At 30.5% G+C, this 25,766-nt stretch overlaps 1 protein-coding gene across 1 annotated transcript in view; it reads right to left on the bottom strand.

Annotated features, from left to right (window-relative positions):
- Window positions 1-25,766, bottom strand: part of LOC111635974 (multidrug resistance-associated protein 4-like) — a 79,682-nt gene that overhangs the window by 20,976 nt on the left and 32,940 nt on the right. The window contains exons 9-12 of the mRNA XM_023381127.1: window positions 18,111-18,234; window positions 9,330-9,610; window positions 7,826-7,905; window positions 4,469-4,619 (exon numbers count right to left, since the gene is read on the bottom strand). Of these exons, the coding sequence (XP_023236895.1) occupies window positions 4,469-4,619; window positions 7,826-7,905; window positions 9,330-9,610; window positions 18,111-18,234 (636 nt within the window). The remainder of the gene's footprint in view (window positions 1-4,468; window positions 4,620-7,825; window positions 7,906-9,329; window positions 9,611-18,110; window positions 18,235-25,766) is intronic.

The following is a 25,766-nucleotide window of genomic DNA, read 5'->3' as shown; positions in this document are numbered from 1 at the left end:
CCGTTGCCGCTCATCGTAGTGGTGACCAGACCCTAAAGACTGGGAGGTTCGTCGTGGGTTCGCGCCACGGTCGGACAGGCTGGCTGCTTGGAGTTTTCCGGGTTTTCTCCTTGCCTATAACGACTGAATAGGAGGCCAGTTCCCCATAAAAGTCCTCCCGGAAGGCATTTATTTCCCGCGCGTACGTATGGCTGTTCGATACAGCCGGCTAATCGGTCGCCTAGCGATCATACACATACACAAGTCTACTCGGAGAAAGAGCCTACATTGAGCTAAAATCTCCATATCAACACCATTGAAGAAGAAGAAGTGGAAACGAGGTGTAAGGCAAACGGATCTAGAACGAATGTGAGTTGTAACAATAGTAAATAAATTTAAAAAAACTGAAATAATGTTAAAATAATATATTTAATACAGGTTTAAGATTATAGTGATACTGCTATTGTCGGTCGAATTTGAATGTCCAGCTGTGGTAAAAATAAATGAAAACCTTAAAATTGTAAGATTTTATTAAGAATTTTATTAAACCTTTTGTCGGGAATTTTAATTGTAATTTTAAATACTTATTTTATTGTTATACAATATACAAAAGTATTTGCTGAGGAGCGACAAGAATGTCCGAAACGCAAAACTATGTATGTGTCCAGGAATATTAAGTAAGTTAAAAAAAATGTATTTCTGTAAAACTGTAATATTTATGTAGTGCCAGTATAATAAGTCCTGGTAATAGGAGACACGTTATTATAGACGAAAATTTATATTTTAGATGATATTCATATTCATTGCGATGTAATCAGTGGAGTAGAGAACAACGATTTCGCGAGTGATATTCTTTTTTCTTTCACACAGTCTCAACCGCCTGGAAGTTTGATAAAAATTGGAGATTAATCCCATATTTGCTGACATCAATAGAAATCATTATATTTATAGAATTCGAATGTGGATAACTGATCAAGATGATAATTTAATTGACCTTAAAAAACAGAGTGTTGTTTTTCGTTTAATTTTAGACTAAATAAATGAATTACAATAAACATAAACTGTTAGTTCGAAGTAAACAATATTATGGAGGAAGTATATTTATCAATGCAAGTAAGACAGCTGGTAAGAAGTTATAACAAATAATCGGCAGCCAAGCCAAATCTGTGGTTCAGTATAAGATTGCTAACAAAAAACTCGAGAGTATTTTATCTATAACATCTCAGAGTATGGAAAATAGGGTAAGGAATACTATAAGTAAGCAAAGTTTATATGGAACAGGATTCAGGTAAATTTTATACATATAAATGGAAAAAATTTGGGATTTAACTCTTCCTAATTATTTCAACAACGAAATCGAAAGTTTTGAGTACAAATGGCATGCAGAAGTTAAAGTTACCGTTGATTAAAAGGAATAAGCGAAATATGAATTTAATATTAAAGATGTAAATAATATGATTTTATATTGCAATAGTTATCTCTGTCCAGAAGTGAAAATTATAAAACAAGATAATTCTTCAAATGGAAGTGATAATGTAATTTTAGTGAATACTAAAAATTTGTTCTTAAGATCAGAATTACACATTGTTAAGACTCTAATTGAACAAATTGAATTAATCTCTTTTGTCCTTCACATTAATGATCTTATAAACTTTACAAAAGATTATTCTACCTCTGAAGCAACCAATATACTGTTTTTCATTGAACCTCAGAATCACCAGATAGGCAAGTTTTAATATTTGATGGACCCGATGATCAATCTCTCGGAAATATAGAAAAAATAGATACTTTTCTAGAAGGATTAAAGAAAAATGCAAATTATAACGAAGGATTAACAGAAAGATGGATATTAACAAAAAACAGTAACAAGATCAAAGTGTGGATACCAATTAAACATATGTTTTGGAGTTTTCAACGACTTTAGGAAAATAATATCAAACATCGATAGATTTGTGTTCTGGAGAAATTCGAATAATGATATGATCTATACCGACGATGGCAATCCAAATTATAAAGTTATAATATTTGATATTTCTCTTTGGTTACCACATATTCAGTTATATCCAGAACAACAAGTTAATTTTAATAGTTTATTTCTTAATCCATCATCAGATATAGAAATTAATTAGTGTTCTGTTAGATTAATTAAAAGTAACGTTCAACATGGTTCTAGCAAAACAATAATTGTAAATACAATTACAGATGAAATCAGAAATATTTTTTAATCCCACACGGAAAACGATCAGAAATCAAAATAATATGATATTCGATAACTCAAACATGATGAGATGTTGGTTAAGAATTAATAATGATAAATATCCAACAGAAGATTATAATGTTAGCCTTAAACCAAGAGAATTAGATTATTCGAGATATTACTCTGATTTTTTAGCGGCGGGATTAAATACTAACAGTACAGAGTCTGGTTGTTTGGTAAGTTATACAAACTTTGGAAGACTATATCCAATAATTCATTTCGATGTTTTTAATCATCCCTCTTATAATAATGTAGATAATTTGAAAGTTGAACTCTTTTGGCAATTGAGAGAAACACCTGCTAAACCGTATAGGTTTTATTTCATTTTAGTCGAAAAGAGAAAAGGATTTATGAATATGTACAACAGGACTTTTGAATCCGTTAAAACTTTAAAGTAACTAAATAGTTTTCTTTTGGTCATTATTATGATGAAGTAAAAGAAGGTCCTCTCGGTCCTCCGAGTAATGGTTTTAAATTAATGTATGATGGAAATTATGATATGCAAAATAAGATCTTAAAATATTGTAAACATCCAATAAATGAAAACGATGCTGTAACCATGGAATATATTGATAATAAATTAAAAATAATCAATTAATTAGATAAAGATTTTCAAACTTTTGCTAACAAATTTAAAATATTAGAAGCAGATAAAACTAATTTAGAAAAAATTACTAAAGATTTAAATTTAAGCGTAGATAATTTCGTAACAAAATCAGGAAAAATTCTTCTGTCATTAGACAGTAAATGTCTGAAAATCTATAATAGTGTTTTCAATGCAAAAAACAAAAAAAGTGGTAATGTTAATGATCCAACAGAAGACAAAAATGTTGTGAATATAAGATATTTAAAGAATAATGCTTTGACCATAAAAGATGAGGATGTGTTTGATGCAGAAAATAAAAAAATAATAAATGTTTCACAACCTACATCTGACTTTGAAGTTGCAACAAAATTTTATATAGATTGCCAAGTTGATACAAAAGACAACAATATGCTTTCAAGAACTGAAAATGGATTATATGTTTCTCCCGCTCTTTTGTTGAAAAATGATTTTTATGATTCAGATAATAAAAAAATAACCAGTTTAAAAAATCCAATTAATGACAGAGATGCAGTTACAAAATTATATTTTCAAAATTATTTCAAAATTAATTATTCATTCATCTTAAGAGGCATTCTGAATTTAGCTAAACCAGATGAAGATGAGGAATTTTATTTAACATTAAGCGATCTTCCTATTGATGATAGTGATAAAAAAATTATGATAGAAAATGTGTCTGAATCTAATGGTTTCATTAGTAAGATTTATTTTACATCTAATTTAGCAATATCTGTGCGTATATTTATCAATGAAAAATTAGAAAATTAGTATTTTCTTTTAAAAAAGAAAAAGTCAAAAATGAAACTATTCCATTGAAAGTATAAGATGTAATTACTGTTAAAACTGAAGAGAAAGTCTTACAAAAATATAGAATTTCAATATTTATAAATTATATTGATTAAATTTTTCCTATATAAATGGAGACATTGAAAAAGTAAACAATATTGGAAAACTTCAAAATAGTCAGACTAAGAAATTTAATGAGTTAAAAAATTATTATGAATATCCAATTCTTTATATTAAAACAGTAACCACTCGTTTTGGTGATAAAAATTTACTAGTTCTTAGGGATAGAGTATTAAATGAATTTCAAGTTTTTTTCCTGACAGATTGAATAAAAAATTAGAGAATGAGGATTTAGAAAAGATGAATAATTTTAAATTTGTTTATAAGGGAATCAAAGATTGTCAGAAAACTATACAGCTCATATTCAGTTTGTTTGACCATTTTTATATTTTCTTTTTTTAACTAATATTTGATTAAATTTAATAACTTAAAATAAATAAAAGTAGGAATCAATGAAATTTCAATGGTTTTTAATTCTTGTTTAAATTCATTGAATTTGATTTAATTCATTTAATTTTTTAGACTTAAAAATNAGTAAGTTTTTTTTTACTTTTAATTTAATTAAAATCATTTAATTTTTAAACTTTTAAATTTTGGGGCAGAACTCTCATTTCTCTACTACTGTCTTACATAACGAAGAATTTCTGCGTAATTGTTTTCTGTAATAAATGATTTTATTTTCAAAATTAAGTGCATTCAAGAAACGTTAAGTAGTAAGTTGTGAAAAAATTTTATGCTATTCAGTTAAATGCAATAAACTATTAAGAATTCTATATACTCACATTTTCCTTCAATAAGTTTTATGCTTTTCAGCACACGACTGTGAATCGTCCACATAGCGTAAAATAAGATTGAAATGATAAATGTCAATATGAATACATAAGGACAGAGGATTGCTTGAAGAACACACATTCCAGTGAACAGGAAGAATGTCTAAAATATAAAAATATAAATTGCTAATAAATAGAAACTTATCTGTCATTTCAATATATTATAAATTATTTCAATTGTGTTAATTCAATAGTATAAATAATTTCAATATGTTCAATTTCTATTTATATGTAAGCTCTGGCCTATCTATGGGCCTGAGGAATGAGCGAATTTCGCGCAAAATTACTACTTTCTAATTTAATTTTTTAACCACTTTATTCCCGATCAATTTTTGATCTTAATGTAATTAAACATAAAAAATACTTAAAACTGAAAAAAACGAAAGACATCTGACGCCAATGAGAAATTGTGTTTACATGGTTGAAGAATTTATAAAATTTAGTTAATAATTATGTTAAAAGTATACAAAATTTTATTAATTCTTTAACCATTTTTGAAAATTCTAGAATTTATTCTAAATATAATATCGCCGTCTTTCTCCGCAACCCTTTCACTTCTAAAAATTGGCGTAATTGTGCTAAACTACTATAAAGTAGTGCAACATTTGATTGCTAATAACTCTGATCAACACTTTTAGTGAATGCTACAAATTTAAAATACAGTTTGTATACTTTTAACGTACTTATTAACTAAATTTTATTAAAATTTATTAGAAGACACTCCGACAGTTTCCTTGTAAGTTGACCAACGGATATTGAGGTATTTATAGATTCTTGTAAACTCTCTCTCAGTGGAAGTAGCAACAGAGCTAGGTCATTAAGTCAGCATGCGAGCTAACAAAAAATTTTTATCAATCCACTCCATAGGAGTGTATATGTAACTTCATTTAACCGTATCTAATCTTTGGTTTAGTTATATATATTGTAGGTTTAGTTGTAGAGTAAACTTTCTTTTGTTACTTCTTAAGTTTGTCTACCTGTCTTATGCACAAAAAGAACACCGATCGACTTGTTTACCCTCTTTGTCACTCGATAAAAAGCCATTCGAACGACAAAGTGTGCGAGTTTTGCCAACGACATGTAAGTGGCAATTAGGGTACTGACTCTTCGCACTCGTGATCTCACACATATGTAAATGATTATTAAATTAAACGACTTTTAACATTTGAATGGAAATCTATCGCAACACGTGACAAGTCCATCATTATTTAAATATTACAAATAATTTAAAACTTTTTCCTCAACAATTATTTATAAGACACTATTAACTAACACTATTAACTAGTTGCTATTACTTATAAGACACTATTACTGAATTTATTATATAATAGCTTATTTAATTAAGTAACACTAGAACGAAACAACAATCATTATGACCATTATTGAGTGTTACTCATTTGGCAAATTGAAGTTTGTGAGAGAAAACTGAAATATTTTTACTTTTTTTGAATTTGAATGTTCTCTGCGACCACCGAGTTCTATATTCGAAATATGAGGCCATCCTGAGATATAAATGTCTTTACTTAGAACCGAAAAAGAAGTAATTTTGAATGCTGATTTATGTTGTTACTTTATAATACTTTTCTTTAATATATTTACTTCGTTTCACGTGCGTATATGATTAGGCTTGTAAACATTAACCCTTTTTTACTCTAGTTTTAGTTGCTTTCTTTGTATCTTTTATCAGAACAATTCTTTGCTTCAGTATCGATAGAATTATTCACATATATACGCAAAATATAAAATATTTGTTTATTTTCTGTATACAGGAGATGAAATTGCAAGTATGTTAGTAAATATTTCCAAAGATGAATTGAAGGATAAGTAGAGATGAGTCTTATACGTCTACTCAAACAAAATCAATGCTAATCTGGATAGCGATGCGATCGATTGTGATAAACAATAGCATTTGACTTACCTTAATTAAATTATTAATTAATCCTTGGGGTAGTTCAGATCTCACATTTAACTGTTTTAAACTCAACTAACAGAGAATAAACATTGTCTGAGTTAAATAGTATTCCAGTTGATAATATTTGTTCCATAATGTTATGAAAAATGTTATTGTGTTAAAATAAGCACTATACAAAAGTTTATTAAACTGACATTATACATGAAAGGAACTAATAAACTTTGAAAGTTCTGTACACAGCAATATACATTGTTTATTTTTCTATCTGAAACAATAATATAGCGAATAGTTTTGTGTATTTTTATATATCAATAATGCACATTACTTATGAGTTTTTAATGGAAAAAATTTTCAACTACTGTTTAAAAAAAAATGTTTTTGAGTTGAGCAAAAACTGAGTTAGCATAGAGTTAGTATATAGTTATTTTATTTTACGATCATTTAAAGCGGTTTAAATTTTATAAAAGTAATAAGCAAAACTACTTTTTTCGACTCTTTCGACATTATTGTCAATAATGGAGCTTTTTTAATTCAGCCTATACTGATAATACCTAAGATTTATTGACGTTTCTGTAATTGATGTCAACTTCATGAAAACATTTCGTTTGATACCTAACTGGCTCAGCTGTTAATCAAAGTATTACTATGTGAAAAATATGTGATTGTGACCATTTTTACAAATAGTCACACATATATACAAAACATGTCTCATTAATAAGTTGTTTTTCTAGTACATAGCCCATGTAGCACTAATCAAGCTAAAATATGCATAAGCTCTATAAACACAATAAAACTATAGCACTGTCATGAGTTTACTGTATACGTGAAGAGTCAGCTGCAATTTATAGGATCTGATTGAATCATAGCACAGATTAGACGTGAAATAGTCACCCCAGTTTTGCATAATAGTAATGAAAATCCAACCAAAATTCGTAAAATCTAACGAAAAAGAAGGTTGACAAAAAAAATAAATTACCGTGCAACATCTTCATTTCAAAGAAAAGCTACACCATGTCGAACTCCAGAGAGAAAATAAAAAGATTCTTGTTTATCAACATTCCTGTCTTATTTCCCAATTTGCATTTGTTTCGGTAAAAGAGTTAATATCAATGACGTAGTTCAAAAAGATAGATAAAACTTAAAAATTTCGAGTTCAGTGTTCTTGAAAAAATTATACAAAATACTATTAATGGCTAGAATAAAAGCATCAATCGTCAGTGATTAGGATAAAAAGTGCATACACTGCATGCTTCATTTGTTGAATTTCTCGTTGCTGTAACAAAATAAAGGCTATGCAATCCATAAATACACTACATTAACTGCATATCCCGCTTAGATGTTTATTACTTAAAATTCATTTTACACAAATTTAAATAAACAAAATTATGTAAACTTACTTTTAACAATTGGTGAGCATTATTAGGTAAATTGTCATCTACGTTATTCACATCTTTAGAAAATCGATTTAGAACTTTTCCTAAAAATATCGAAATAACAGATTATTTGAATGAAAAACTTATGTAGAATTTATGTATTCCATTAAAATTATTATCTATACGACCCTATAGTACAGTACATAGCACATCTGTATGATTTACAGTTGTCACCTTGACATGTTTTTTCATACCTGAAGATTTTGTACAATGTACATAATTATGTTCGTAAAGTATATAGGTAGAGCAATAAAGCTGTAATTATGTAAATAGGCTTATAAAACAAAATACAGTACAAGGTCTCACATATCTTCCAAATAATGTTTAACAGGATTTCAATAGAAATGTTTTGAAAAATGCTTTTTTTATACTTCTTTTGCTTTAATATCCAACATCGCTTGTATATGACATCTTATTACTAAAAATCGCTTTTTTACTTATTCTGAATTTTTTTTTTGCATTTTAACACATACATTCTTATTACTTTCAGCTTTTGTATATTATACTGTATCAGAAAAGAAATAAATAATGCGTATATTGTTTACAGCTAAACTATATTTTTGGTGATCACGAAACAATATATTAAGCCTTTGCATCTTATGTCACTAATTTATTATATATCATTCTATTAGTTCAGTAGACAGCAATTCTGTTTTAAAAGCGAAATTATGTTTCACAAAAATCTAAAATATTTTAAATACAGTCGACCCCCCATAAGGTAGATACGTTCCGATTTTTATGAATCCATTTTCTATGAGTCCAGTCAATCACAGCCCGGCATATATGCAGTTTACGGACTACGCTGTTTGAAAGGTTTCTTCCATAAAATTAATCGATTCTAGTCTAATTCGACTCAACATTTCCAAAATAAGTATGATTTTCTGGAAATTATCTATATAAACAATGCTATAAACAAAAATTTGTAGGATTACTTATCGAGTGTCCACCGTTCGACCACTCCATTGCTTAAGCTTGTTTTCGTAGTGGAGCTTGTCATCGAATGGCGCTCGCGTGCTTGCTGATAAATTATTTTTTTGCGAAAAATTCGCTGAACTTTGGAGACATCATTAATATAAATATAATTTTTCTGCCCGTTAAATAATAAATGGTTTTTAGTAGGTCCGCTGCTCGTTTAAACTGAACGGTTTGTACAATTTCCGCTATTGGTCTAGATTCGACCAATCCTGTCGCAACACGAGTAGGCGATGACGTTTTACCGAATTATACAAGTTTTTTAGCATGTTTTTACGAATACTGTCGCAATTTTTTCGCCGGTATATAGGAATCCGAACTATGGAAACTTGTATTATAGAGGGTCGACGGTAATGCAAAAACGGAAATTTAATTTAGTACTTTCAGTATTTTATAAAAAATATTTCATTATGTAATTTAATTCAGCATTCTTTAACTTAGTATAAAATTAAAATTAATATATTAAAACATTTAATAATTCATAAATTTTACATACCAACAGGGTTTTTATCCAAAAATGAAATTGGAGTTCGAATAATACAGTGAAACATATTCTTGTGCAGCTTCAAAGATGCAGCAATGAAAAAATTATACAATAGTAATCCAGAAAGTATCATCGTAAAAAATATTGCACATGTTAGTCCAAAGTAAACATATACATTATATTTTTCACTATAATATAAGTCTTGGTCTTCACTATTGTTAAATATTGTTGACTTAAATGTCAAATTTTGAACATTATTTACATTTTCTCTATAGATCCGTTTGTTGTGCAACCTGAAAATCAATAGAAAATAACAATTAATTTTCTCAATTATATAATATTTGTTCAATATGAAGATATACAATAGCACTATTTAAATCCATTGAGAAAAAAGCAATGCCAATCAGTAATATTGAAGTATATAGGATGGTCAATTCGTAGTACATTTTCGTAATTGCATATAAAAATTTAAATGAAAAGCTACATTCTCATAATTCAGTATTGAATGTTGAAGTGTGAACATTCTTGTTATCTTATACGTTGTGGCTGAAGCTTTTACAGGTAATGGTTTTGTAAAGGAAAATAACACAGATGACAGGTAGAATATGATTTAACAAGATAGAGATGGAGTTGCTGTTTTAAATTGTTATTAAACATAGAATGAAACTTGTAGAATGCTCGAGTTTCCATTCATAAATATGTCTTTATCGTTAACATTAAGCATTAACAGTTTTCCCTATTATTTCTGTATGGTAGATGACATCTACCATACAACAATAATCGGCAAAAGCAGTGCATTTTGTCATAGAACGCAATGGAACGGCGTTCCACCACCTTTTCTCAATATAATTTAAAAGTTTTAAGAGAATTTTTAAAAATTTGATGTTTTGTCCGCGTTGAATCGCTCTGTTGAGCATAGAAGATATCCAACAAAATTATTTAGACGGTCCTGCTCCTGCTTGTGTGCCGAATCCTGTGTACAATGCATGTAATATATGCTTAATAATGAGAGGAGCGTACCACTACCATTTCTTCCCCGAAAAAGCACTGGGCAAAAGTGTATCATCTACTAGATGATCAGATCAGTGGTAGTCTTAAATTATCTACTGAATGTGTGAGGATCTAAACTAATGTTGTCTTAGAAGTTTGAAGGGAGGTAATTAAACGAGATTTTAAAAATTCTTTTCTAACCTGATTAGAAAGAATTGGATGTATCGTTAAAACAATGAAAGTTTTTTTGGATTTTTAAACAAACGATGAATTGTGTAGAGAAAGCCAAAGAGCATTAAAGGCGGTTAGAGAGGAGTCGTGTTAAGTCAAGAAGGTCACCTCTCATGCGTCTCCTTAACAGGTGTCAAATGTCACCAGGTGACCATGAAAGACTAATTAAACCACAACTGTGAGGTTAAAACTTATATAAGCATGTGATTCAAAACTGAGAAGATTTTGGATTGCAGTTCTGTTAACTCTGATGTGGGTGCGCCTGGAAGAGTTGATTGAGAAAAAGTACAGACATCACTGGAGCCAGCCCTCATCATCTGTCACCCAGGTTTATTCTAATTCACCTAGTTGACAAAGGAAACCACTAGGAATCGTGCTGTATGCCTTGGGGCCAGCAAGCTTCATGTCAACAAAAAAAAAACCATGGAAACATCTTGATCTTGAACTTTCGAACTGTTATTGTGGACTTACTTTTTGCTTTATGAGCAGTGCTTTTTCTTATTGCAATTAATTGTTGTACGAAAGTTTTTATATTTTATTAAATGGTGTAATAGATGACCCCTGTCTCCATTCAATTTGTCACTACCACATACCCACATACAATTTGTCTTGATCCCTCGAACATTTCGTGCGTTTGTCACCTTTGTGGTGTCAGTAAAGTGAAAATGCTAAACCCAAATGAAACTGTTATATAAAAATAGTAGTGCTGTCTGCCAGGATTTTGAGGAAGCCAATACAAAAATTGTTCGGGTGAGAAGGAAAACTGGATGAGAACATGGCTACAGAGACAGGCTCCCATTACGAACATGGGAAGTAAGCAGAGGCACAATCGCAATGTTTGGAGAGATGATTCCTATTTTTTTTTGGTGAAAGCGAGTGCATCACCGACTTTTTTCAATACATTGGACAAAGTAGCTATTTCATCAAGATGAATTTCCTACAGTGCCTGATCATCGCGAAATGTGAACTGGCAGGTGTCGACGAGATTTGACTGAAGGGATATGCAAACAAAAAGCAAGATTGAAATATGATGACTTTAACCACTTAATGGTGGACTGATTTGACTGCGAGCCATATTTAATCCACGTGCAAAAATTCCATGCTTGCATCCAGCGATGTGAGGAAAGGATTTAGTATTTGCGATCAGGATGCAAATTTCAGCCAACACAATGACCATTTCATAAACGAGAATCACAGAACAGTAGCACGCCATCATAAGACAATGTCCACAATGGAGGCTAGACAGAAAGCTCTGCATCAAGTTTCTGTATAGGCTTAACAAAAAATTATGCGAAACGTTATGTCACAGGATACTACCAAATTTTCAAAAGCCTTGAGGGTGGCAATCAGAGAAGAGACGATTGAACAGTTGATGGGAAGAAAGAGAAATTTTATTGCAAGCGTAGAGGAGATGCAGCACAATAATGTACCAAAAGTAGAAAACAAAAATATTAATAAAGAACATGCGCTTGACACGAGAATCAATTAGATTACGCAGCAACTGAAAACATTGGGAAGAAAAATAGAGAATCAGTCCTCAATGAGTCCAGTAAATAATCCTTGTGAGTAGATATACAATTCAAGCAAACACCCAAATCCACAACAAGACCAAATTTCAGAAATGTAAAAGTAAAAGTGCAGAGTTATTTGAGCTGGCATCGTAAACCATCACCTGTGAATTTTATAAGACCGATCGACCAGAAAACCTCCCGTGACATATTATAATCAAACATTCTTTTGGCATTACCACATACTGAATCCTTTGCCCATGGACAGGTAGAAACGGAAGAACCCTTACATTTCATCCATCCAAATTAGGTATGGCAGGAAATTAATAATCGTATTCTGTTGAGAGGGCCGACTCCAATAGCCCCTTTTCTGCCCTCATTATATCTGTTTTATATGAGTCATGCACCTTTTTGTACAGGAAACTTGAACGAAAAACAATCTCAATTATGAATAGTTGCCTTATATTTTGGCACATAATTGTTAGAATTGGTCCAAAAGGGGGTTTTTCGACTCAGACAACACCAATCAGCATGACTGACAGCAAATGTTTAGCGTTACCCTCTCCGAAGGGAAACCTCAAGGAATGTAGGTAATCAAAGGGAGGAGAATCCAGATAATTCGAAAGAGAATCGTTGTGATAGAATTATTTCAGTTAAAATTAGAGACCATCTGCGCTACATAAAACATCTAAGTGATGAAGCACATGATACGATCCTATTAGCCGGAATCAGTATGTCAAAGAGTGAGGATTCTCCACGCCGTTACATTAGTATCTAGATCTTTTTTCAAGATTTAAGTAAATTGCCAGAAGTGGAAAGAAGCGTGTTAAATTTAATTAGTGTAACTGGCCACTAGTTAAAAACAATTGGGGAATATAACAAAGTTTATGATCGGTAGTCTAGCGTTTTCTCACAAACGTTAGAAAGTAGACCCTAAAATAACTGAACCGAATGACGGGATTTTAGGAAGGGATATAATTGAGAAATATGATAAAACCATATCCATTTAAAACGTGAAGCTAATATTTCCAACGGAAAATAAGTTAATTTTCTTGGGGTTAGCGAGTTTTCACAACAATGTTAGTAATCTTCATGGAATTGGAAAAAAATGATAGTAGACAGCAAGAAGGAGAGCAATGCATTATGTTTGAGGAAAAGTCGACGCGATTAGACAATATTAGCGTAAACGATAGTAAGTGTGATAAAAGTAACAAGTATAAAAGGAACAAAAAAAATCAGTTCACAGATAAATAAACCAAGAAGTAGTTCAGTAACTTTAAACCAACGATCAACAGTTAGTAAAAACATAAAAAGTGAGACTCTGAAAGATGTAATATTGTTAAATGATTGTGTAGTTCCCCTGTGATTAGAAGTCATTGTGGAAGGAAAAGTGAGAAATAAAGTCATTGACCAGGTGGGCATGGTCAAACCTTGCACTTTGGATAGAGAAGGAAATATTATTGCAGGTGTCTTAGTTAAAACGCAACACCATAGCAAAATAGCAATTAGGATTATAAATCTTTCCACTCAACCAATAAAAATAAATAGCAAAAGTAGAATAGGCACTTTTTTAAATTAAGGCAGAAAAAAACAAAGGAAATGAGTGAACAAAATAATGCATGATGAACCAAGGAAAAAGCTGACTAGAGCTCAGGTAGCAAATCGATTGAATTTCAGTGAAGTGGAAAAAGACAAGTTGATTTCTTTGCTGAACTTATTATATAAATATAAATAGGTGTTTTCAAGGACGATTTTGACGTTATATATTGCAGTTTCACCTAGCATAAGATAGATACAGGCGATAAGTCCTCTACTCTATCAGGCTCAGTATCGCATTTTATATGCATAACAAAAAATTATTAACAAATTAATAAAGGACGTGACAGAAAGTGGGATAGTTGAACCATCAAGCTTCCCATTGTCATCGCCAGCGGCTCTGGAGGAGCTGCATCAATGTGAAGTGAAGTGGAATTTTTCAGCTCTTGGATTTTTAAGTTCTTTTGATGAATTTTAATTATTTGTACTAAGTGTTATATATTTTATGAAAGTGTTTTTCTTGGGGACCAAGAATTCGGCAAGTTTGTTAAATCCGGACGCTCCATTACAAAGTAACACTCTTTTAAAATTCTGTTTACTTTTCGGATTCGATTTTCCGAACATAAACCGATTAACCGAAATCAGCTATCATGGGTTGTCCGCAATGCTAATGTGAGTACATCTTGCAATTTTTGGGGTTCTGGGTCCAGTACTTTAGAAAATATCAACTACTTCTCGTGATTTTTTCGGCACCCTTTAACTTCCTTCCAGTGGGCTACTTCTGAAATATATTCAGGTAATTCTTAGAGGACGTAAAATGTAATACTCTCTGAAAATTTTATAACCATAGCTCTTATAGTTTTTGTATAATGACAATTCTACGATTTATTCTAATTTCAACTCTTCAATCACCATAGCAACTGTCATTGATGTTTTAGTCAGGAACTTTCTAGAACAATTACAGGAAGTCGCATTTTCTACGTTTCTATACATAATTTCAGCCATATTTTATATTTTTAGAATCGTTTCGAGCCAGAGTAGACGATACAAATGTTTTCAAGTTAATTGAATTTATATTTTACTTTAGAATAATTTTAAACCTAACATTCTGAATTAATTAAATAAATAGACTATCTTATTTCATCTTTGTTCGATATGGAATCGGAGAGAAAATTATTTCATGATTTTGCTAACAGCATTCTTGATGAAATAAAGAGTTATTCACAGAGTAACCCTAGGGATAGACTTGGGGTGGAGTGTCATTTAACTTATATCTTGACACAGTTTAACAGAGTGATTTAACATGCTGAAGTGGCCTTAGAGAAACAAAGATTGTTTGAAAGCTTGGATCAAAGATTTTCTGTTATACCAACTAAGGAGGACATTAAAGAGATTCGGGGTTTCCAGGATTAATATTCTGAAAGATATTCTTCAGAAAGTGAATAATTTCGGAAAGCAACCATCTGACGTACAAACAATTGAAAGAAATGCTACTTATCCTAGTTATAGAGATGCATTAAAACAAGGTAATATATTGTCTAATATTGTTAAAGCTCCGCCTGAATTAGCACATAAAGTCTTAGTGTACAGTCATGATGAGAATTCAACATCTGACCAGACAAAAAACAACTTACTTCAAAATGTAGAGTCTCACAATATTGGAGTTAGAATAAAACGTGTTAAAAAAAATAATGATGGAGTTGCTGTTGATTTAAGTTATCAAAAGGATGCTGCGCACTTCAAAGAGTTTGTAGACAGAGTCCCAGGTTTAACATCTCACATGCCTAAAAACAGATTGCCTTTAATCAAAGTAGTGTCTGTTCCTTTAATTGTTAGCGAAGAAGAACTTATTGAAGATATATATGAACAGAATACACATTTGTTTGAAGATATTTATTTTTGCGTATATGCTGAACAGATTAAGGTTAGATTCTCCTGAAAACAAAAATATGATGAATATGTTTCCTGGGTGATAGAAGTGTGTTATGATATAAGAAAAAGAATTCTTAAAGGAAAGAAAGTTCATATAAGGTGGTCAACCTATAGTGCATATGATTATATTCCAATACTGCAATGTTTTCGATGTTTGCCATTTGGACACATAGCGAGAAAGTGCCCTGCATCTGAGAACATATGTAGCCATTGTAATGAGAACCACTTGTTCAAAGACTGTACCAAAAGACATGAAACACCAAAATGTGCAAATTGCCTGAGGGAAAACAAACAAGAACATAATCACAATACAATGGACAAAATGTGTTCTACATATCTTGAAGAAAAGATAAAATACTTGAATAGAATTGACCTTACATAACACAATTGTTTGATTACAAATTGAAGAATGCGAGGTAACTTTGATAGTATAGAATTTATCATATATTCAGTAAGGTATTTCCTCAGGTTACACCAATGTGTTTTAATGTTTGTTTTGTATTTAATTTTATGTATTGCATTTCTTGTACAGTATATAGTTTTATGTAGTGTTGTAATATTTTGAAGTTTATTATTTGTAACTTAATTTATTTTACCAAATCTTGGATTTATTCAAAATATAACTTTGTAATTTTGTAAACAATTTTAATCAGGCTGTGCTTATTGCAGTACCTGAATATGTAATTTTAATATTATGTTAATAAACCAGATGAATGATGATGATGATGATGATGATGTCATCGCCAGCATTATTGGTCAAAAAATCTCATCTAAATTATCGATTTGTCATAGATTATAGACAATTAACAAAGTGAGAGAAATGGATCCTTACCCCTTGCGATTGATACATAAATCATTAAGCTTGTTATGCAAGACGAAATATTATTCCACAATGAACACATTGAGCAGTTATTGGCAATTACAGATGATCTCGAATTCAAAAGGAAAACTGGATTCAATACTCCATTGGGTCATTATCAATTTAATTGCCTTGTGATGGGCCTTTCCAATGCAGCTGCAACATTCCAAAAGTGCACACACCAATTTGGTATTAAGTGGTCTGAAGAACTAAATATGTTTGGTATGTATGAACAAAATCCTTGTGTTTAGTTCCCTACTTTACCTCTCACTCAGAGAGGTTAGAAGCAATTGGTTGTGATTGGCCTAAAACTTAAACACAATAAATGTCACTTTTTGAAGAGGCAGGTAAAATCCTTGTAACACAAGGTCTCCGAAGAGGCAATTGACTGGATTGAGGGAAAATAAATGTTTAAGGTTTTCCATGTCCGAGATATAAACAAGATATAAAGGTATTTTTGAAATTAACAGGTTACTTTCAGAGACATATTGCCTAATTTGCAAAAATTTTTTGAAGCCCCTCTCTGATTTATTGACGAATGACACAATATTCCAATAAGGAATGAGTCTGCTTTCAATAGGTTGAAGAAGGTGTCCACTCCTGAGATTACCTGATTTCAGTCAACCTTTTGTGTTGGCAACTGACACATCCAATGCAGCCATAGACACAGTCATGTTGAATGAAGAAGAAAGTGGAAAACTTCCTGTGGCATACCCAAGCCAGTTGCTCAAAAAGGCTGAGTGAAACTACAGCACAACCGAGTAGGAGTGCCTAGCAATCATTTGGGCAATAAGACATTTTAGGCATACTTGTATGGTAGGAAGTGTAACCACTCTGCAGTGATCAATAGATATAGATATCAAGGGAAATCACATGGCACTAGTGAACGACGGCTATATCCGCAAAAGAATTTCGCGGATATTTGTAGATAATGACAAAAAGTAGCCATAAACTACCGCGAAAAAAATTCACATAAAATAAGAATTATGTGAGAATAAAAAATAATTTTTTTTACTTGACATAATTGTTTAAAAAACAGTAACGAGTAAAACGTGTAGGAAAATACTTAAAAATTTCCCAGGTTTATCCTCCACTACATCATGATAGTGTCATAGCTGAGTAACTCACTGTACAATGGTTAAAATTATAACACACACTAGAACTTTTAGATGGCATATAAAGGTGAAAGATGAAAGTTTGAGATTAAGTAGATAGAATTTGGAATTGCAGTATATGAGTTTGAAATTATTAACCATCCTGGAAAGGCCCACACCAATGCAACAATTTTTGTGAAGTAAATCTTAGCGTTCCTTATCTATAAGTACCAAATCCGATTTAATTACTTTTGAGTCCTTTGTCTTCCTTTTTTCTAAACTTTTATTCCAGATTTTACCTATAGCACCACTCACTATCGTGATTCGATTCAAATCTTGTGTCACAATATGCAAACCTAAACCCCCAAAATTCTCATTGAAGTCAGTTCTAAGACAGACAGACAACAGAAAAATTTATCGAGAAAAGACAGTACGTGAAGCCTACTCTGTACGTTGAAATAATTTGAGATGAAAGAATTAGAATTATTATCTGTTTCAACTAGTAAAGCTTGTTCGATTATATCTGAAACTTTTTACAATGCTGAAATAAATTTGACATAAATAATGTAATGTTTCTTCATTAAACTTGTATTTAAAAACTGTTTACATGAATAAACTCACATTCATCATAAATATAGCGTACCATTTGATTAGCCAATAATCGCTGCCATTTGTAATAGATTGTGCTACAAGTAGCATTAGTAATAACAATATCCTGAAAAGAAAACTTGATCCAGCATTCAAATATTCTTTATAGACAGAAATTCCTATTTTTCCAACTTGTACATCATCAGGTAGTATTTTTTTATTTTCATTTTCCTACAAAAATATTTTTTACATTATATAAAATAATCATTAAATTATAATTAAATCTATTAGAAAATATTTCAATATGAATTGTTGGAATAAAAAATCCAACATATAGTTTTTTTATAAAACTGAAAATTAAATTCGTATGCAAAATATAAACATATTCAGTATTTTCTTCAATATTTGTAGTTACATAGTAATAATATTTAAAAAGATAACCGATAAACAATGAGAAATATTTATCATTATACAGTATAATTAGTGACAATCGAAGAAAATAAATACAGTATAAATATTTTTCTGTACAAGTACAGCAATTCTCTCGTATCAAATCATTTTGTCAAATCACTCCTTACGTGGAAATGAATTGCCGGTAATAACAAACAGCTTGTATATTACAACGTGATATTTATTTACAGTTTTCAATAATTTCCAAATGATCCCTCTGCCATTCAGAATCTAATGTTAATATAAGTATGATAATGTACTGTACACATTAATTAATGAATCAAACAGTTTATGATTTGATTGTAATAGTTTATTCCTAAGATAAAATAATTGGTTTTTTTTAGTAGGAAATATAGAGAGAATTACGTACAGAAGTTCAGAAATAGAAACTTTCACATCTCATTTAATCTACAAGTAGTATACGATCGATACACTTTGGGTTATAAATATTAAACAGTATTAATTAGTATATAAATTTAATATTAAAAAAATTTTTTTTAATTATATTGAAATAAAGACCGATACAGTATAGATTATATTTAATTTGTATAAGAATTTAATAATACAAAACGATAACACAACTTTTAAAAATTCGACTAAGTTTTAAAAAAAACGATTTGTTTTTAAAGAAAAATATGATTAACTGTTAGTTTTGAACGAAGATGTGATTGGTTAGTATTTTATATAAGTTACTTTGTTAAAGAGAATTAGTTGTATATATAAGCTGCAATCATTGGGATGTATGGTTTTCTGGTTACTTACGGAGACTATAAAATATACTCATATTCTTCAATTCTGCACCGTACTTTGGGCGCTTGCATTTCTGCGGTAAAAAATTTCTCGTTCAATGTTCCCAATAATTTTCCATTTATCCTCCGCTATTTCAAAGTCAAAAATATTTGGAAAAAAAAAGGAAAATACGGTTTTATAATTTTTGGCAAGAATGGAAAATTAGCAAAGTATGTAATGGATTATACGGTTCGTTCGAACAGTGTGCAGAAGATATAAGAGAAATATGTTTAGAAAATGATAAGAAAACTTTAGTGGTGTTTAAAGAGATAAGTCCAAAAATGATATATTATAAATTTTCTAAATTATCTAAGGGTGACAAAGTTGATTAATATGTATTTCAAACATCCCAGTAATTGTTTAATCGCCGGTCCTTCCTAATCTGGAAAAACCACATTGGTGAGAAAAATGATTCACAACAAAATTTATGAAAATCCTCCGAAGAAGATTTTATGTTGTTATTCCGTATATTTACCGTTTTTCAAGAAGAAAAGGATATTACATTTATGTACAGCTTACTCGAATCTGTTCAAGGATGGGATTTGATAATAATCGATGATCTGATGCACGAACTGTCTCGTAACAAAACTGTAGTAAACAAAAAATAGCATTTTTGTTTACGACAGAACATCATCACTGTAATGTAAGTGTGATTTTAATAATGCAAAATTTGTTTCCGAAAAATAATATTATAAGAGATATAAGTTTAAATACACATTATTTGATTTTATTTAAAAATAATCGTGATGAGAGTCAGGTGAATTGTTTTGGTCACCAAACTCTTGCGGGAAAATTTAATTTTTTCATGGATGCATATAAAAAAGCGATAGATAAGAAATTTGGTTATTTGTTATTAGATTTTCATCCTAAAACAGATAAGAAATTTCCTGTGAGAGATTCTTGTTTCCCCGACAAACGAGGTATATTTTGGATTTACTTACTGATAAAATAAAAAACGTAAGGAAAAATTATCATATGCTAGCGTTTTTAGCGAAGACTACTCCTTCCCAACGGAAAGCAATATTGAAAGAAGCTACTCCCAATCAAGTTAAAGTGTTGTGTGAAAAATGCTATAATTTGCGGAGAGAAAATATACCCACCGATATTTGTAAATTACGAAAATATAAAAAAAAATATCCGGAAATTAAGCGAAAAACGCGTTCCTTTAAATACCAAAAAAAAATTTCGGTTAATCAATCTGGTGGATTTCTTCCTATTCTACTGGTGATGTTATTGTGTATGGCAATAGGGTTAATCGGTACAGTAATAGGAAAAAGAATCTAATGGCAAAGCAGATGGCCTTAGTTCCTTCCGAATTATTGATGAGTTATCAAAAGCCTGTAATGAGAATTGGATCTAATATAGAAGAATTACTCGACAGTACAAATTTACCTGATGACGATAAAGTCAAGTTATTAAGTCAATTGATTTCGAGATATCAGATAACCGTTCACACTCCTAAAGAACCTGTCAGAGTATCAATCGTATCTAACCAAAATGAAGAAACAGAATCTCAACAGAGAGAAAAAACTGATGATGGTGATGATGACAGATTTATGAAACGAATAATTTTATCTGTACCTCAATTACATCAAAAATATTTACCTCATTTAATCGCTAAGTTGGATCAAAGTCATTACAAATGGAATTCTAAAGGTGAATTAACAATCGATAAAAAACCTGTTATCGGGAGTCGTATAGTAGACTTAGTTTCGTATGTAATGAGAAATAGAAAAACTGCATTACCTCCCATTGGTTTTGAATACTTTTTTGATGGCTTAAAGAAAATAAATATTTTTAAAGAGTGGATAAAAACAAAAGTTTGGCAACATCACCGGAAAAATATTTGATCAATCAATATCAGTCGAAACTTCGGAAGAAATATTTCTCTCATCAGTGAAAAAAATCTGAGGAAGAGGAAAAAAAATCTCGAATGGAAAAACTTTTGAAATTGATATACTATAATTTTAAATCTTCAGCGTCTTTTGGTGGTGTGAATAAATTAGTTAAAGAATCAAATTTGCCACGATCTGTTGTTAAAAAATGGCTGTCTTCTCAAGTAACTTATACGCTTTATAAACCTGTAAGAATTAAATATTCGCGACGAAAAACTATAAGTTTTTATCCTAACGACTTATGGCAGGCTGATTTAGTTGTATTAAAACAATTTTCTACATTTAATAATGGAATAAAGTATTTACTAACTGTAATCGATGTATTTAATAAGTATTATTATGTCGTAACGATAAAAGATAAAAAACACTCCAATCGGTTTTTAAAGCTTTTCAAACCATTTTGAAAAAAAACATTCCAAAAAATTTACATACTGATAAAGGAAAAGAATTTTATAATACATTAGTAAAAAATCTTTTTAAAAAATTTAAAATTAATCATTATTCGACTCATTCCGATACAAAAGCTGCTGTCGTTGAAAGATTAAACAAAACTTTGCGAAATAAAATATATAGATTATTTACTTATCGTAATTCTTATAAATATCAATAAATTATCGAATTTTGTGAAAAGTTATAATAACAGCTTTCATAGAAGTATCAGTATGTCTTTGTCGGAAGTTACTCCCCTACATCACAGCTCTATTTTCGAAAAGTTGTACGGTATAAAAGGACAGAATACGTTTAAATTTAATACTGGCGACCTCGTTCGAATTTCGAAAATACGTACAATATTTAGTCGAGGATACCTACCTGGTTGGACAGAAGAAATATTTATTATTTACGATCGTTTTTCGTTTCATCCTCCGACGTATATATTGAAAGATCTAAATAACGAGATTTTGGAAGGAAGATTTTATACAAAAGAATTACAGAAGGTAACAAAATGATGCAGTCGGACTTTTTCATCACTCTGATAAGCAACGCCAGGATGGAGTTATTTCCCGAAAATAAGCAGTCTCATTTCACCGTGAAAATGAGTCTACCTATTGATTTACGTGGGAAATGGGTAGTAGGTCTGAGCGAGGTTATTATTCCTAGAAATTGGTTTAATATATCAAATCACAATAACGATTATACTATTACTAGACATAAAATTAGTAGAAAAAAAATAACCAATGAAACATGTGAGATTCCATTATCTACAGGCGATGAAAATGAAGAAAGAACGGTTTTCGATTGGATAAACAAGAATATAGTTTTCGTTAACAGGATCTAAGATGGCAGAATTTGTTTTAGACAAGGATTATAAAAATGTAAAACTAAATTTGGAAGAGGGATTCAAGTTGCATATTTTAGACAAACAATGCTCAGAAGCTACTTTATGTTTTAAATTCATTAAAACAAGATATTGCATTTAAACAACAGAGTTCGGGTTTAATATTGCGAGGAGCGAGTAAGAAATATCTATCAAATCCTAGATTTTACAATGATCAGTTTATAACTTTAATAGAAATAAATAAAAAACTTGTCGAGGAAATCAATGTAGAGGAAAAATTTTTTATTCTCATCAGGTTATATTCCTCTGTTAAAAAATTTCTTGGAATTATTAAATATATTAAATTAGCATTACTACCTAATAACAAAATCGTTTTAAAAGTTCATAAAAATATAACGATTGAATTCGGAAACAAATTAAAAGATTTGTTAGGATTTAAAAAAAGCAAATTTTCCGAAGGTGAATATGTGAGCAAGTATCCCATCGAATTATCTGCCGGAACTTCAGAAATTTTTATTTATTCGAATATCGTTGCATCTCATCATGTTGGGGATATAACCGCTCCACTTTTAAGGGTTATACCTGTAATGGGGAAAGGACAGATCAAATAGTTAGAGTCTACCAATCACCTCTATACCTTCCTTTACGACGTAATTATGTAGATACAATCGAAATCGAGCTGAGAACTGCTAGCCGAAAAGAAATTGTCTTTTTTGGAAAAAAGACATTATTAGTTTTATCCTTTAAACAGATGTAAATATTGGTATATTTTATTTATTAACGTTAGTTCGTCTTTGTGAAGTAAAAAATGAAGCTCGATTCCCGAGATTGTATAGATTATTACTGCAATCAAGCAGGAGGAACGATACTAAAACACGATTTTCCTTTATTTACACAACAATATGGTAGAGGGACTTATTTTGCTGGACCGCAAATACAGAGAGGATACGGATTTTTCGAGGATTTATTTCGTAAATCTATTCCTATTCTTAGTAGAGTAGGAAAGTATCTAGGGGGAAAAGTTTAAAATTTGCATCGAATGTCAGATCAGATGTAATTGGAGGGAAGTCGTTTAAAAATTCTACAAAAAATCATTTTAAATATGTACGATCTGAAATTAAGGAACAAGTGCTTTAAAAAGTGCAGACAGGTAAAACAGCAAGGGTATAAAATGAAAACGACCAAAAAGATTAACTCAGTCGCAAAAGAAAAAGTGAAAAACTTAACGATATTTTTGGTAATTAAGAAACAATGAACGTCCATTTGTGTGGCTGTACCAAATCCGAATTAGATTTATTTACGAATGTGGCAACACAGCTGCCTATCGACAATACGTATATAGTAATTGCTCAACCTCTAACAAACAGTAGCGATAGTCGATCGCCTATAGAGTTTTTTATATCAGGATCTGGTGAGCATTATATGGATCTACATTTGATTTATCTATGTATTTAAGCGAAAATCGTAAAAAAATGGATCAAACCTTGGCTCGGAAGAAAAAGTTACTCCTGTTAATTATTTTTTAAATAGTTTGTTTTCTCAATGTACTGTTTTTTTTAAACAACAAGCCCATAATTACGCAGGTTAATTATCCCTACCGCGCTATATTAGATGCCTCGCTATTTAATTCAAAAGAAGTTCAAGAAACTTTTTTAACGAGCGCATTATTTTTTAAAGATACTGCGGGACAAATAGATTCGATAAATCCGTTAGATGAAAATAATACTAACTACGGATTAGTTAAAAAATTTAACATCAGCAAAAAAAGTAGAATTTTAGATTTAATGAGACGTCTTCATATCGATTTAGCAAATCAGCCTAAGCTTCTAACGAACAATGTAGACCTAAGAATTAATTTGGAAAGATCTAAAGAAAATTTTGCGCCAATGGTAAATAATGACGACTATAAAATTATTATTAAAAACGCATCGTTGAAAATTAATAAAGTTGAAGTTAGTTCATCAATACGAGTACAGATAGGAATTGAAAAAGCATTAGAGACTGGTATAATTAAATTACCGTTTTGTCAAACAGATGTGAAAGTCTTTACATTAACTAGCGGGATTCAATCTACAAGTATATCAAACGTTGTTATCGGCCAACTAGCTTATAGAATAACTCTTGGATTAGTTTCTAATTTTGCATTTTATGGAAATGTGAAGCGTAATCCTTTTAATTTAAAAAATTATGATTTAAATTATATATGTTTATCAAAAGACAGTCAAATGATTTCTTCTAATCCCTATACTCCAGATTATAGCAATAACATTTATGCAAGAAATTTTATCTCGTTATTCGAAGATACCGAATGTATTTATCATCACAAATCTATAAATATATCGTACGACGAGTACCGAGACGGAAATACTTTATATTGTTTTGATCTTACACCTGATAAATTGGGTTTTCCGAGTCGCACGTTAGTGTAGACCAGCTAGGAAATATCTCTGTGGAATTAAAGTTTTCGAAGGCGATACCAGAAACCATAAACGTTATTTGTTTGTTAGAATATAATAATACCTTAGAAATCGATCGTTCACGAACCGTGTTTGTCGATTATTCATGAATACTGTTACGTTGTGGAGATTCGCAGCAAGGGATCCGAAAATAAAAAGAAATTTCGGAGGAGTGTTTGCAACGGACGATCTACCGTTTCAAGTTGGTAGTAAACGATCTTTTATAATTAACTTAGATGAAAAAAATAAGGCGGGAAGTCATTGGGTATCGGTATTTTTTACGAAAGATAAAAATTCTTGCATTTATTACGATAGTTATGGATTAAAACCGAGGAAAGCAAGTATCATCAGATTTATAAAACTAAATTTAAAAAAAATGTTGTTGGAATAATATTATTTATCAAAGTTTGTTTTCCTTAAACAGTGGTTATTTCTGCTTATATTTTTTATATAAAATTAATAGAAATCTATGTTTATCAGAACTGCATGTAACAGATAAATTTTATAACGATGAATTTGTTAAAAATTTTGTTAAAAATAATTTTCATTTATCAAAACCGATTGTAATAACCAATAACCAGTGTTGTAATTCAATAAAATAAAATCTATTTAAAATATGAAAATTGTGTTTTTTATTCACAAAACTTACTATTCATTTTTCTGCTATCCGAACCTCTGGCAGTATTTATACTGATACAGGATTTTCCTTAATAAACAAGTTATGCATTCACCCTGACCCACAAAAATAGGTAACCGGATTTTTCCAATTCGACTTGACAGGACATGTTACAGATTTTCCTATTCGACTTGACAGGACATGTTACGGGATTAGGTTAATCTATCAT

The sequence above is a fragment of the Centruroides sculpturatus genome, unplaced genomic scaffold, assembly GCF_000671375.1.
Source record: "Centruroides sculpturatus isolate CEXI.00-Female unplaced genomic scaffold, Cexi_2.0 scaffold880, whole genome shotgun sequence".
NCBI lineage: Eukaryota > Metazoa > Arthropoda > Arachnida > Scorpiones > Buthidae > Centruroides > Centruroides sculpturatus.
This window is presented reverse-complemented; position numbering and strand designations above follow the sequence as displayed.